Source organism: Phaethon lepturus, unplaced genomic scaffold, assembly GCF_000687285.1.
Source record: "Phaethon lepturus isolate BGI_N335 unplaced genomic scaffold, ASM68728v1 scaffold9461, whole genome shotgun sequence".
In the NCBI taxonomy this organism is placed as follows: domain Eukaryota; kingdom Metazoa; phylum Chordata; class Aves; order Phaethontiformes; family Phaethontidae; genus Phaethon; species Phaethon lepturus.
In genome coordinates this window covers 1-16,468 of record NW_010518487.1, presented here as the reverse complement: position 1 = coordinate 16,468, position 16,468 = coordinate 1, and the positions used below count along the sequence as shown (strand labels likewise).

General features: G+C 39.4%; 1 protein-coding gene across 1 annotated transcript in view; it reads right to left on the bottom strand.

The window, feature by feature from the left end:
- Positions 1-12,643, bottom strand: part of CREBBP (CREB binding protein) — a 49,551-nt gene extending 36,908 nt beyond the window's left edge. The window contains exons 1-6 of the mRNA XM_010296748.1: positions 12,367-12,643; positions 11,741-11,854; positions 4,095-4,337; positions 3,364-3,463; positions 2,763-2,909; positions 2,179-2,296 (exon numbers count right to left, since the gene is read on the bottom strand). Coding sequence (XP_010295050.1) covers positions 2,179-2,296; positions 2,763-2,909; positions 3,364-3,463; positions 4,095-4,337; positions 11,741-11,854; positions 12,367-12,643 — 999 coding nt within the window. The remainder of the gene's footprint in view (positions 1-2,178; positions 2,297-2,762; positions 2,910-3,363; positions 3,464-4,094; positions 4,338-11,740; positions 11,855-12,366) is intronic.
- Between the last annotated feature and the right edge of the window lie 3,825 nt (positions 12,644-16,468).

Genomic DNA, 16,468 nt, shown 5'->3' with positions numbered 1-16,468 from the left:
CGCTCTATTCCTAAAAAATCTGACTACAGTCATTGCAGGGAATAAACAAAACCAAACAAAACTCCCAAGGAATGGAGGAAATCAGTGAAAAATAGTCCACAGGCACAGACAACTAAACACTACATCTGTGCAAGATGAAAAATAACATTTTATTCAATTCACATTGACAACAGATCAAATAAGACAGTCACAGTGCACAGGAAGGTAGACAATTTTGCTTGTCAGTAAGTGCTGGACACGTATTTGCCAAGTGCATGAGATCATGCACCTGTTGAAGTCAAAAAAACCCCCACATACCCTCAAGACTACATTTATTTTGCAGGGTTAACTATGCTCTTAAAAGCTAGTGTTACATGGAGCAAAGACTGACTGATGCTTGTCCCACAATCATTTTGTCTTCATCCAATTTTCATCAAAACTAGAATTTGTAGGATTGAGTTCATTTCAGAAAACTAGTATGAGATATTCCTCACCAGTCTTGTTAAGAAAGTCCAGTGTTGCAATATAAAGCTTTGGTTTTAGGTCACTTCCCTCCTCCAAATGTCTCAAAACTCCATCAGTGCAGACACTTTCTGCTGTCCAATTTAAAAGCACTACAGCCCCTTTCCTCCTCCTGCTCAAGACAATTCACTGTAAACTTACTTGCAAATTTAATATTGTGCTACTTTCACACTGCAAAGATTCCTGAAAAAGGACGTGTTTGCAAGGAGCACACCCTACCAAAACATCATCAAGCTGCTTACAATGATGCCTCATACTAATCTGTTTTTCAATGTCAAAGTAGAACGGATGCTCCTCAAAAAGAAGGATGCAATTCCACACAGCATCATTAATACATTCTAAATTACTCCCTTCTTCCAAATTTGCTGTTTGGAGCCAAGTATGTTAGATGAATTCCCATAGAAGAGAATTCTGGCAAGGAGGCTCTGACAGCTGTTTTAAGGGGTGAAGAGAAGATACATTTGGGTATTTTTCTGGCATAGAGGTCAGAAGACATTTAATTTTATAACCAGAAGTCTACTACGCTCATCCTTACTGAGAAGGTATTTAGATGCCTATGCATGCCTATGAAATCCTCGTTCTCTAAATCTGTCAGGTTGATCAAGGGTGATCACACACAAGTCTTCCTTGCCAAACAACCTCCTGGTAGCCACAAGGAGCATATAATATTGTCACTGACCAATGCCGACACAGCAGCAGCATTACAAGTATGGCCTCTGCCTCTAGGAAATAAAACTTGCCTTCCACCTTCAGCTGTTCTGGGAGATGGACTGAGAGGGTCAGACTCCAAGTGCTACTGTCTTACTGGATGATTATCACCTAAAATGCCACTAACTGCTCTCTCTTTAGCTACTCTTACCTTACTTAAGAAAGGACCTCAACATTCTGATCAGGTAAGATCTCACTAGCTATTATTACTGGCACTACTAACATTGTCTTTACCTGATGAAAACTTTCAGGGAGTAGTTCCTTTAGGGTAGAATTACCACAGTGTCATAATGAAATAGTGTACTCAGCATGTCAATCAACAAGGGTTTGCTCCCTCTGAGCAACAGAGATTTGAACTGGCACCTCTTTGCAGACAGTGCAAAAATCATGAACCAGAGCAGGAATTCCTTCTTGTTTCCCACACACAAGGACAAGGACAAATGCAAGCGAACTGACTTCTTACTATGTTGAGATGTGAAACAACTATGTGTCTTAGCCAAATCACTCTTGGTGCTCCTGAGTAGAGAAGAAACAATTCCAACAGTGCAGGTAAAAGCTAAGCCGTGTAACAGGACTGAGTCCTAGAGAAAACCTCCAATGGTAAAGAGGTATTGAGAAAGTTTTGAAACTTTACACAGACTTCCAGAAAGGAGCAAGTCAGCAAAGAAAACATCAAGAACTGCAAACTATGCTCCAACCTTCATGCACATCAATCACACTTTCAGAAGGAATGCAAATAGGGCTGGGATGATGATGTCTAGTTTTCATGGAGCTCAGGGAGGTGAATTAGCTTGGAGTGACATTAATCAGATGGCTTGAGACTACACAAACACTGTCATAGACAGAAAGCACAACTATCCTCGTCAAGCTAACAGTGAAATGATTCTCTGTGGTTTTCATTATGCTTATTAGATTTGTGATACTACTACTCTTGAACATATACTGAATACTTGGACTTAAGCAACATACCCTACTGTTAGCAGATTCATACATATCTCCTTCCACTTTCCTGGCATAAGCCACCAAGTTCTCCATGCGGCGATCCTTCAGTGCTGCCGGATCAGGAGTGGGGAAGATGGCTTGGACACTACAAGAAAGGAGAAAGAGTAAAAGAAAAACTCTTCAGAGAAAAAAAAATTCTATACAGCTTTATAATACTCAACCTGGACATTCCTTCATACATCAGAGATGTGAAAGCATATCAAAATAGTTTTAAAACAATAAATCTATATTGCACTATTCCTTACAAGATTAAAGCAAATTCAATGATGAAAGAAATGTGAGGTTCGACAGTCTACATTCTAAATACTTGTTTACTACAGCAGAGCAGATTTACTAGCAATATAAACTAATTTCATGCTCATTCCTCAATGAGCATGAAGAATGAACTGAAGAGGAGATTTAGAGGTAACAGCTCACCCTCAGTAGCCCAGCATCAGAGAACCACTACTGGTGACCTTCTCATCAACAACTTTTCAGCTTAATATTACAACTACAGTATTGAAATTCTTTAAAAACATTCAGGAAAATACACCGTTTTGGTGAATACTTACAGTTTATGCACTAAATGATTGCGCAGGTCCTGAGTGACATGTTCATGCCATGCTTTCCTTACCCCGGTACTAGAAGGAGGTGCAGCCGTTGGCATTGAGCTGAGGTTTCCAACATTACCGGAATTTGTGCCATCATTCATTAGTGGGCTAAAATAAAAAGAAGAGAGACACTTACAGTACAAAATGCAGCGTTTTGTTGTATGTTTGATGCCTGAAGTAATTTTTAAGTAGTTCCTTTCATGACTTCTAGCTACTCCATCAAACATTCTCTAAGTGAAATCCTGATATCAGCAAACTGCAACACCTACAGCAGCAAAGCTCAGGAGTTTGCAAGACAGTATGAATGATAAAGAATCACAACATAAAAATACAAAATATCTTCCTTTGGGAAATAAATTAAAACTACTAAATATTCTGGGACTCTCGGGGGGGGACACAAAGCAGTAGATATAGAATTGAAATAGGAAAAATGAGCATAGCTGTAGATACTACTGATCGTTTCCATGCCAATACAGTTAGTTTTTAAAGCATGTTCTTTTTTTACATTCATAAGCATATAAATAAATGTTTAATTGAGCAAGAATAAAAATGTGTGCATTACTTATTTGTCCCAAGGGATGTTGGAAGAGCAGTTTCAGAAATTAGACTAGCTTGCTGGTCTGTTGTTATTCCTCCGGCAGGAAGGTTCATCTGGTTGGCTCCTTTGGGACAAAATCAATCATTGTTGGTACCAAGCTCACAATTTTGACAATAACATAGCAAAACTACACTTTACTGACCCAACTGGTTAACAAAAGAAACAGCCTATCTTATGATAATATCTGCTGTGGTGCATCAATATAGCTACTCACAAAATCAAAAGTTACTTTCAGTCTGAACACTTTTTTTTCTACAAAACTTAGTCTATTAAAGTTTAAAATTCATAAACTCTTAAGACTAGTTCAGTAAGCTAAAAAGGTAATACTACAATTAAATTCCAGAAAGAAATTAGCATTTGAGATACAATCATCTGCTAGAACAGGTGAAATACTTGTTAAATCAAATCCTTCAGCAATTCCGTCTAATCATTTTAGACAACAATAAGCTATAGGCTATATTTTAAAAGCAACTAAAACTACTGCTACTTGGCAGAAGCAATATATTCAAAGTTTTCTAATATTCAAATGTAAATGAATGGTAGTGTTTATAAACAGTGTATTTTTAAGTTATTAATCAACATGAACAGAAAGTTATTACTCTGGTCAAGCGAAATACTAGACTATTCTAAAAATTCAAGAATTTTATTTTAAGTTTATTTTAAGACCTTAATTTCTTGATATTTTTTCCACCTACCCAAGGCATTAATGGTCCTCATTTGCTGGTGAGCCTGAGGCTGTGCCGGCTGCTGACCTTGTACCTGGGGCTGCAACTGTGTTTGAGGCTGGTTGCCATATGGCAGTCCAAGAGCAGCATAGGCTCGTTGCATGGAGCTGGGGTCAATCGGATTAGGATTACTTAGCGATGGAGTATTCTGCTGGCCTGTGCCAACAGAACCAATGGAATTTTGGATTCCACCAGCTGGAGACCCTAAAAGGGCTATAAAAAAAAAGAAAGCATAAGAGAAAATTGAAAATCAGCGAGGACAAACAATAAAACAAATCATGCCAAGAATCAACAGAACATGCATATAGTTATATGGTATATATTTTTCTGCCAAAGGACAGAACGACACCCGAGATGCCAAGTGGGGAAACTCAGTCTTTGATTCTACAGGACAGAAACCACCCTAGCAATTAATACATGCAATCTAAAGAGAAGTGCTGTAAATTTCAGGCAGATAAGCCCATAATTACTGTAATATACATAAAGTATAGGCTCCAGTATAAGGCTAAATAGGATTTTCATGCTTGGGACAGTAGACTAAGGGGGGGGAAAAATAATTAATTCCTCTACCTCCCTCTTTCCCATCAATCCCATTTTAGGTCAAAATATTTGGCTCCAGAACAGAGATCCTGAGTTCAGCAGAAATACTGTGTCCTTGGACACAAAGGTAATACTGAAGATCTGTTGGTAGAAATTTTCATTCCGAGCAGTCACTAGATGAATCCTCTGAAGGCCAAATTACCCTAAAACCCAAGTTATTCAGAGATATGAAAAGCCCTGATGGGTTTCAGATTGTACTGACAAAATCTAAAATAATTTGAAGAGTCAGAAAGGGGATGAGCCTGCCACAGGTTTTGGTAAACAATTTAGATAATAATATTTAGGTATTCATTAACCTATATGACCACCACAACCAACCAACCTCTCTCACCACACAGATGTATGGAAGAGTCATTTCCACTGTAGACAGGAAATGGAAATAACAGGGAAAAGTAGTTTGTACTAAACCCAAAAGTGAATCAAAATCTGCTTTCTGGTCCTCATTTTAGCTGCCATTCTAAGTAATAACATGTTCCATTGTGAATGACATGAAGTATTTCCTTCACTGCAGATACACTGCATTTTGATAACTGAGACTCTGGTAGAAGTAATACATACTTCACATTTCCCCCCCGCCTCGAGTAATTAAATATGTAATGTGCATTACAAATTTGAGAGCTAAACATAGCAACAATAATAGCTTTTAATATAGGCAACAATAGCTGTTTTATTGAAATATTAGGAGAGGCACATGGTTAGAAAAAAATAAAACCAGGAAAACAAGCCTTCTGAGACATTAACAGCATCATTTAGGCTTCCTTAAATCCTTACCCACTATGGAAACTGAGAGAATCACTGAAAAAGATATCCCTTTCAGATTCCATCCAAGAGAAAACACACACATTACAGAGTCCAGACTTTTTCCTCTCCAGATGAGAATTCAATCTGATCTCATTTGCCAAAGAACTACAAATAAATATAGTCAAGAGATCCCCCTCTCCAGAATAAGCAGCCCCACAGAAGACATTTCTTTTTTGGCCCCAAGAACAATCCATAGTATTTTCAACACTGGGTTTACCATAGAAATTGGGCTTACATATGCTTACACTTTGTGGACACATTCATACCAACTTTCGAACTCACTGATCATTTTCAAAGTTTAAAGACACAGACAGAAGCTGATTGAGATCCTATAGTTTCATTTAAAAATGACATATTAAAAAGCAACTGTATTAATTTCTTGTTGGACTTACACCTCGTACACTGGAATCAGACAGTCTAAGAGAAAGATGCCCTTACACTAGTACAAGCCAAGAAATGGGAAGTCTCTAGACAGGTTAAATAGCACACAACTTGTGTCACCCTGGAATTCAAAAGGCTTCAGAGGCCGTTGTGAGAGCAAAATATTGATTCAGGAGCTAATAAAAATTCCAGCTTGTTAGAGAAAGAGGATGATATTTCTCCAGAAAAGTTATAACAACAAAAAAAACCAACCCATACACTTTCAACACTGTCTGTAAATCAGAGGCACATCTCTGGAGATGGCAGAATGACCACGGGTGACGCTGAAGGCTGGGAACAGGAAAAAGGGTTCTAGCCATCCCACTGAGAATAGCCAAGTGTTTCACTATTCCTTGTGCTCTTCTGGGGGAAAGGCTGGCACTGATCTTCTGAGAACTGCAAGCTTGGCTTGAAGCTCACACTGAAGCTACGGAAGAGCTTGGAGAACTCAACCACCTCCTGCCCACGGATTTGGGCTGAGCTTTGTCAGTGGTTATCGGTTACTATGAAGCACGAGTTCAGCCCTTGTGTTAGAGCAGCTTTAGGAACCACAGTCCAGCCAATTCTGGAGAAGTTTACTTCAGCAAGATCAGATTTCCAGATCTCTATTTCTGCCCCAGACCAAAGATTCCTTATAAAAAACTCAGTTTGGGTATCTGTCAGAGTTGACAATCTGAATGCCACTCTAAAAGTGACAATATGGAGAGTGTGTCTATTGTAAACAGAAAAACACCCCACTGTTTCTTCACAAAACTACTAACATCATGAGGGGACAATGTCTGAAGACCACTATTTTGACTTGCAGTTTGAAAAGACTAATGATCTCCAAGAAGTTCCACATGTGTGCATGTACCTATTCACGCAGGCAAAACTCACTAACGTGAGTGAACAGCCAAATGTTGCTTCAACACTTCAAACTGAAGTATTATCATTAGGGGACAGACTAGATTCTTACAGTCAGCAGTACGCTTACAACATGGAAATGAGTGGCTCTGACTATTTGGTCTCAGCTCTTCTGTATTTTATAACTCAAGAGCATACTGCATTGAGTATATTTTCACATCAGGAATCTGATTTTGAAGTTTTTTTGTGGTTTTTTTTTTTATCTGTTTGTGCATTGGCTTTATATGAATGCATGACATTATCTCAGTCTGTCAAACAAGATGATGGATGAGAAGAGCATTACATTTCCATATTGGACAGATCAAGTGCAAATGCAGTCCTTTCTGTGGAGATACCACAGGAAATCAAGTCAATTTAAATAAATACAGCACTGAAACAAACAGGAATTATCACACTAGGTCACTGCTACATGAAGCAATGTCTACTGTGATTTTCTTTTTATTAACTGATGCTTTAGACATTGATGAGCTCATGACAGAAGCCACAAGCGTGAAGACAACTCTGCACAAGACTGTTCACATTCTAAATGCTTTAAAGACAACTGAGCTCTGTACATCCCACTGTTACAAAGTCACATGTGTTTGCATATCTTAAGAGTGAAAGTTCAAACAAGCAGAAGTTAAGCAGCCCCAGAACTTTCTGAACAGTCCCGATCGGGCCCTCTGGGCATATGCATTAGGATGTAATCTGAACGATCAAACACGATCTCCTCTACAGGATTTCTGTTTCAGTGTGCAAAGTAGATAATGCTGCCTTAATGAAACTGCATTCATGTCTTCTAGAGGGAAACCCCTCTGCCCCTCCAGCTGACTGGAATTTATTTTAAACACAGACTCCTAATGCTATTTTAAGTATGAATGCCCAGCACTTCTCTAACCTGACCACCCCAGTGAAAGCAGCATGTTAATCCATTTTTGAGAAGTCTGATTTAAATTTTTCATTTTGCTTCCAAATTCTGGAATTGAGACTCAGTCAGCCGTGTAGAAATGCTCTGTCCTGCAGCTCCTCACTCTGCTTAAACTGGCTGGAGCAAAAATTCTGTAGGTAACCTTGACTCACCTCAGCATAAGCCTGTCCTGCACCCAGAATTAGGCAGGGATATAAAAGGTAGGTGTACATGATCATGAATCAAGTCATGGGGTGTGTAATGATTTTATGAGCAACTTAAAGGTAGGAAGTGTCAGTATTAAACTTCACCACAAATGCCATTTTATTTAAGTTAAGCATTAAACTAAAAGCCTTCACAGTATAGTAATGTATTAGTCAACAAATGGAACTTCTTAATCTGTGGACTATCAATCTATCTTGTGGCTCCATGGAATAACTGATAGCTGGTAGGTCACCATTATGTACGACTTCCAGCACTCGAAAAAAAGGAGACACATTTTGTTTGTAGATTTTGCAGACATTTACTGACAGTAAGATTGAGTAAACTGGATTTCATTTCCAGTTTTCACAGGAAACAGGCTCTAATGAAGAAGTTACTGCCTACTCTTTCTTAACACATTTCCCCGCGCACCAACGCACTCCTTCCTTCCCTGCAAAGGGTAAGGTCCCTAATGCCCTACATCCAGGTCTTCATTTTTCTGCCTATACTCAATCACATACTTCCTTGGCCAGCTAGTTCCTAGTCCTTATTTTCATTTCCCTCATTAGAATCCCACCCCCTTCATCCCTGAGTCCACATACTGTGGAATTTATGTCCCAGTCTTCTTTAAAATAAATTTTTTCATGAAGATTAGTGGTCTCAGATTTACTCTTTCTCAATCCAGCTTTTTCCTCACTGCATTTTTATTTTAATATTTCCTATAAGGAAAAATATGGGGAAGACTAGCTCCATGTTCACAACTCCACCTTCCAGTCTCACTCAGCTGAACAGGGATCCCAAAGATTATTTTTAGAGTCTCCTGATCCTGGAATGAAGCACATCAAGCATTGCCTGAGGGTGGCCCAGGTCACGGTAAATGGTGAGCACAGCATACTTACTAACACCTGTACAGCTGCAAGGGGAAGCATAGCCAGTAGCTGTTTGGTGGCACAATACACACCTGCCCAGGCCAGGAACAGAAGAACTAAGATGCTCAAGCATGTTCATGACAAGTCAAATCTTCAGAAAAATAACTGTTCCAACAGGGTTAGAAAGCTAGGAAGTATATCAAGAGCAGTTTGCAAGTTTATAACTCAAACTGCAGTGGGCTCAGCAGGGAGCAAGTACTTCCCAACAAAAACAACCCTCCAACCCCAAAACATTTCTACCAAATTTGAAGTCATTACTTCAAAACACAGGAGTCACTGGCCTATTCAAAAGAGAAGCTTAGTATTTTGGCATGCCCAAAACAATACTTTTTTTTTTTTTTGCAGTGTCCCCCTACCCTCCCAGAGGTATATGTGGTATAAACAGTAAGAGCCACATGGAACAGAAAGTTTCAAACTTGTCCCAACAAGTCACATTACTGTCACAATTATAAGACACCAGTTCAGGATTACTCAAAAAAAAAAAAACAAAAAACAAAAAACAAAAAAACCAAACAAACAAACAAAAAAACCCCAAAAAACAACAACAAACCAACGACAAAGCAAACTATACAAATGAAACCAGGCACAGATGTTCCTTGCAAAGAATCTAAACACTAAAACATGGAGTAAGATACCTGTAAAGAAACAGCTCCATGGTAATAACCTAAAACCCAGGATTTCTTGCGAAATGCAGAGGGAAACCCCCAAGAAGTAGGAATAGATAGCGATAAAGAGCATGTGAACCATTGCACATGGGAAGGGTGGAAGCAAGCCACCATACTGCAACGTTTCAGAAGTGCTGAACTGCAGAACTGTTTCTAAAAGACTGGCGCACTCTGAAGGAGCCGCTTGAAAGCGGATACAACAGGACTTGAAACAACAATGGTAAAATAGGCATGAGCACAGGAGGAAAGATTCTAGGACTCAAAGTCTTTAATGACCATCGCGTGGTCATTCATTCTGTAAGGATGACAGCCTGACAAAAGTAACGAGGGTCACTATACTTCTGATTTCTTTTTCCCTTTCTAAATATTCTCATCACATTTTGCCATACGCAGAATCCCTCCTCCCCTCAATTTAGTAGATGCTAGGATTATTTATTCCCAAGAGAGCCAACATCTTCTTCAACTCTTAAACTAACTTAGGTTAGTTTTCACCTGATCGGGCACAGTGTTTTCAAATGCACATATTAATGTAAATCCTTTCACAAATGTTTTTGAATGCCTAAAACAGGGTATCCTTTATAATATATCTAAACAAGTATTTTCAGCCTTCATCTTTTACCTTCAAACAAACCACGGGTTGTTAGGTGTATGACTCAGAGACATAATCCAGAACAAAGAACCTTGCACCTCAGCATACTAAGCTCCAAATTTTCATGGTTACTACTGTTGGGTTATTGATTAATTGAATAGACGAGATTTCCTATTTATCACCCCTGCATGTAACAAAAGACCAAGTCTACACTTATCCATTAGAATTCCATTGCATTCAAACAACATCCTATTTGATCCCATAACAAAATTATTTTTAAGGACTGTTTTTGTTCAAGTGCCTTTTCTTTTTGTAAGTTGTATGAATGACGTAAAAACAAATACGGCACAAACTACTACAAACTACTCTACAGCAGCTTGTATTGAAAAAAACAATTCTGTTGTGCTAGATGTTGTTAGCGCTTTGATAACAACTGTGTAATAAGGATGTTATGCACAAATGGACCATGTCATATTAAAAAGCAAAGCTTTCAACACATTTTTCGAAGGCCAAACATAACTAATCACTTGCAACAAATTACTGCTTTTAACACACAAGATGCAACTTGTTTATCAAGGGGAACTTTGGTAAAATGACAAAATCCTTACCTCCAAGTAGGTCTGTATTAGTAATTTTTTCAGTTTTAGAGATAAAAAACTCCTTCTGAAACTATGAGACCATCCTCAATAGATAATTTGGAAAGTCTTACCATCTACTCTCCCCTCTGCCTTAATTTCACCTAACCTAGGAGCTCTTCTCTGACCTCCAAGGTTTATTAGTGTTTCTCACTGCAGTCTCAGCCTAAATGGAAATTAGCAGAACGCTTCCAACACAATGCAAATGTACAAGCTTCACAAGTCCTCCAGCTATTTCCCACTTCTTAACCCTTATTTAAATATACTTAGACATAACATTACTTAGACTTCTAGAATTGCTGCATCTACGCTGTAAAATGTTGTACCATGGCATGTTTTCGAAGAATTTGATGAGAAGCAAACCTACTGATGTAAGTTCGGCATTTTCTGTTCAATTTTCAGCAAGACAGAAGAAAGGCCCTAGAAACTGACTGCCCCAAACATCAGGAACTGCTAAGCTATTATATAGCAACAGGCACAGGCAAAACCACTACAACTCACAGAACTTCAGCTAGTCTATACCAGCATTAAATACACTTAATCATTAAAGACACTTAGACCAGATCTTTTTGTGCACACGAATTCTTTTTTTACAAACATTTTTGATTATTATTACTCACTACCATGTTGATTTTAGCTTCTATCAGCAAGAAAAACAATGAAGTAGCTTGCATCTTCCCTCAAACCCTACCTACCTCCAAAACTGCATTACAACTTGAATGTATTGACCTACCTCACAGTAAAACACTAGCTAGAAGTTGCCACACCCTTTAAAAACAGATGTGCGCTTGATCTGAGACTTTCCCTTTTCAATTATTGTTTATTTAAGTAATAAACTGCATTCAATGATCAGAAAGGAGAATAATGTTATTAAACAGCTATTAAGTTTGCTGGGACACTGTCAAAGTTTACTCCTACACTGCACATTTGATCATCTTTATTTTAACAGTGTCATTCCATTATGACAGCAGTAAAACAACTACTTACGTTGTTGATTTCTTTTGTCACTGGCATTTTTCAAAGGAAGGCACACAGGACAGTCGTGCCGAGTACAATTCTTCCAGTGGGAGATGATTTGTCTCGAAGACGCACAATGAGCAACTGTAACAAGGAAAAGCAATAGAATTAAGGTCTTAACTCCTTGGTTAACTGGTTTTGAATTAACTCATCTCATTTTTTAGAGCAACTCTATCATTCCTCATATCTAAACACAGCTAAATGCAAGTAAGATTTTTTGGGACCCACCAACAATGACATAACAAATGAAGAAACTAGTACTAGAATCTAAGACAAAAGACACAGCGGCTATTACACCCTCTTTATACAACAGAGGGGATGAAAAAGATGCTTTCAAGGCTACGCTGGTACTATCCTACTTCTCAAAGGCAAGTATCACATTCTGTTTCTAAACTGATGATTGCGAAGAGATCAGAAATGGAAACCAGGCAAAGGTAATGAAAGAGGGAGCAGCTGTTTAATTAAAGAACCAGTTTCGGCACACATTTGTGCCAACTACAGGGATCTTCTTGACAAGAAGACAAACACTGCTGACAAATATGCACGAAACCTTACACAGCTCATTTGCAAGAGCAGCTTCAGCAACACGCTCTCACCTTGACAGGCCTTCCCAGCTTGACAGTGCGTCATGTGGTTGAGGACATTTTTCATGGTTCGACAGTGCGGGAGAGCACAGGCCCGCACCTCTCCATTTGCTTGCTCACGCCTCTGACATTTGTGAGCATGAAGCAGCAGAACCAACTGCTGCTGGATCAGTTTGCGCTTCTCTGGATCTGCTGTCGGTCCAGTTGCCATTGCCTGCGTCGGTACAATGCCCACTTGTTGTACTTGGGTTTGCATCTGGGACTGAGAGAACAGAGAGTTTAGCATCATGTTTGCAAGTCTCAATTCCGATCTTAATCTTGTATAATAATTTGAGTATCACAAGACTACTTGCCAAGCATTCTGCTATGACTTGCTACGAGGATTATTATGCCAGCTTCTGTAGCATTCTCAAACATTTCTATTCTAACCTTGGAATGGCAAAAATATATTGAGAGATTCCTATGTTGAGACATTTACAATCAACATTTTCATTAACAAGCCATCCAAAAAATCTTCTGTTTATCAGGCAGATCATAATTACAACAGAAATGAGCTCTTACCACACTTGGAAACGGAATACTTTAAGTTTGTTAAGTATTATATTTTCCTATCATAAGTTTTATACGCTTCCATCCTAGTTTCTTGTCTCCAACAGAAAGGGGAGTCCGATGAGAGAAGACAGTCAAAATCATATGACTGTACCTATTACAGTAAAAGGTAGAACTGATCTTCCAAGCCTGAATTAGCCTTTCTTCTCACAAGTGAGTGCTGATATTCCTTTCATAGAGAAGGTTTCCAAGGTAAGACGTATACCGTTTTCTTCCAGAGAGGGCCACCTAAATCTGGATTGCATTTTGCCTACTGAAGTGAACCACAGTCAACTACAAGGTGACGCTAGGTTGTATAGCTCATAACAGTGTGGAAGAGAGAAATAGCTTCCTTAACACGTCGTTTCTTCAGCACAGATTTAGAAGCTTTGCTACTGCCTTCTTGGACCATTAAAGGACAACAAACATAGAAATCTGATCTTCAAAATTAAACACATCCACAGCCTGCTATGACTCCACTAGCAGGAGCAGACATGGGACTGCAAAAGTGCTTAAATCCCTGTGACTTGCAGCCCAAATTAATCTCATGGACAAACATGAAACTGTCCCACGAATCACTTTGATTTTGCACTGTAAATACAGGTTACCACAGAAAAGCTCACCAATTTCCAAGCTACCTAAGGAAAATCCAGCCATTAAAAATACTTACAAACGGAATGTCGGAAGAACAGGATTATACTGGGGAGGTAACAGAGGAAATAGTTCAGTGCTCTCTGTAGAGCTACTGACCAAAGCCTGCTTACTACATTTAAGGACAATCATCCTTAAGTGACAGTATACACCATTTGTAGCCCGCTCTACTTTTGAACTTTGAGGAGGACTCCCCCAAAAATTCCACAGCCTACAAAACAGAGCACATAACAGCAATAAAACTTATTTCCTTAGGTCAATGAAAAGGTTCCCTGGCACAAGCTCTCACTACTCCAGCAGCAAGCTTTGTCCTTAGCCTTGCCACCTGCACATCACAGAATCATTAAGGTTGGAAAAGACCTTTAAGATCATCAAGTCCAACCATCAACCCAACACCACCATGCCCACTAAACCATGTCCTGAAGTGCCACGTCTACACGTTTTCTTAACACTTCCAGCGATGGTGACTTCAACACCTCCCTGGGCAGCCTGTTCCAATGCTTGACCACTCTCTCCATAAAGAAATTTTTCCTAATATCCAATCTAAACCTCCCCTGGTGCAACTTGAGGTCATTTCCTCTCATTCTATCACTCATTACTTGGGAGAAGAGACCAACACCCACATCGCCACAACCCCCTTTCAGGTAGCTGTAGAGAGTGATAAGGTCTCCCCTCAGCCTCCTCTTCTCCAGACTGAACAACCCCAGTTCCCTTAGCCACTCCTCATAAGACTTGTGCCGCTCCAGCACCTCAACGTCCTTCTTGTAGTGAGGGGCCCAACACTGAACACAGTAATCAAGGTGTGGCCTCACGACTGCCAAGTACAGGGGCACAATCACATCCCTACTCCTGCTGGTCACACTATTTCTGATACAGGCCAGCATGCTGTTGGCCTTCTTGGCCATCTGGGCACACTGTCGGCTCACACCTTCTTGGCCATCTGGGCACACTGCCGGCTCACATTCAGCTGGAAAAATCAGGTCTTAAAGAGCTAGTTTTTTCTTCCAAAGAACACATGATCAGGTAGAAAACACAATGTCTGGTATTTGATGGAGGAGGTGGGGACTCTGCCACTGATGATTATAGTAAGTCTTAAACAAAGAGGAATTGCTGCATCTGTTTGCCTTGAGCTTGCAAGAAAAAGAGCAATAAAAGGAAAGAGGGTGAGGGAAACCCATCCATTTATGCTCCCAGTGCACGCAGCTGAAATTAAGTCTTCTATTTCTTCTGTGAACAAATCCACAAGAGCAGATAGGTTTTGCTGAAACAATTCTTGGGTCACAAATAGGAAACAATTAGTTCAGCCAATCTGCAGAAAAATACAGAGACCATGCCAAAGAAAATCTTGTTGGAAGCGATATTTTCATCCCAGTCAAAGAATTGTTTCCCAAGCCAAAGTTCTCCTTTTGTTCCTACCCTACGAGTTACCAGACATGACTACAGCTGTATCAGCACAGATGCCCTGACCCAAAAGGATTTTTTGAATATCAAGTAACAAAAAAGTAGAATCATGGAGTATCAGTAGTTAGAAGAACAAGCAGTCTCGGTCCAGATGAGAGTGTCTGCAAGTAGGCACAAAAAAAAAGAACTCAGAATATGGCCTAAGCTCTGTAAGAGTTATGTTGGTCACCATTTCAACCTTGTAAAGTCCTAGACCTGCAAATATAATGAACCATCTTTTCACCATCTACCTTATTTTCAAGACTGTTGACTGTTTGAGGAAGTTGATCTCTTCCCTGTTAGCTTAAGAACAGTGGTCTGCAGGAGCAGTTCAAAACCAGAGACACACTAATGTGCACTGCAGTCGGGCCAAAGGCAAGTAAATCCTCCATCAACCACAGAAATCATTTCACTCCAGAACAAGCAGGAGGCTTCACGTTGCTTCACCTGAATGACTAACAATTTCCTTGATGAAGCAGGAAATTCAGACACTTCTGCTCCCACAATTAAAAGAAATGCTTCAGTGGTCAGATACACGAGGTAAAAAAAGAGAGATGGTTTTGCTTCTCTTGCTAGTTTGCTCAGCTCCACCATGAACAGAACAAACAGATCAGGGGTTGGAATTCTGCTAAAACCTCCAACAGAGATGGTAGCTTCATTAACCAGTTTTCTAGAAACAGAGTAATACAACGCTTCTATAGCGTAAAGCAGCTATTAATACCATTTAGAATTATGGAAACTATACATTCGTACAGAAAGGTAGCTCTGCCCTGTCTCTATTCTGAAGAACAAAAACCTCCTGTGCTTCTGGGCAGCACAGATGCACAAGTATCTCATCTTCATGGACTTGGATGGACACAAAATTCCCTGGCCGTTCTACTTTACTGAGATGAGCAGTAATCCTTTAAGTTTTGATGTGTTAATATTCAAAAGCACTCAACATTGTCTGTCAAGACCAAACACTACGTACTTTTTCTTATAGAAGTAGGCACCAATTTCAGTAGCACTGGTAATCTTTCAACAGGTGAACAACTTGATACAGAACTCAACTGTCAGCCTAGCTTCCAGGTATTTTACTAAATGTAATGTTCTATTTCCTCTTCCGTAATTTCTTTTTATTTCCTTGTTCTTTCTTTCCCCCTGATAAAAGAATACAACTTTCTGGAATAACTGTATTAGGACAAATCCTGCATTTAAAAAATGCCTTTTAGTTCTTTAAGACCGGTTTGTCATCAACAGTGGACCTTAGTGAGATAATTAAGAATCCACTGCCATAAGGGATTACTATTTTGATAGAGTTGTTTGTTTTATAGACATTCCCTCACCCTGACCAGAAGGCCTGTAGCACTTTATACTTGGGGTTTCTCAGTCTGTTGACATCTTGGGCTAGAACAGGGACGTTATTTACTAGTGACAAGAGATTTTTTTTTTTTTT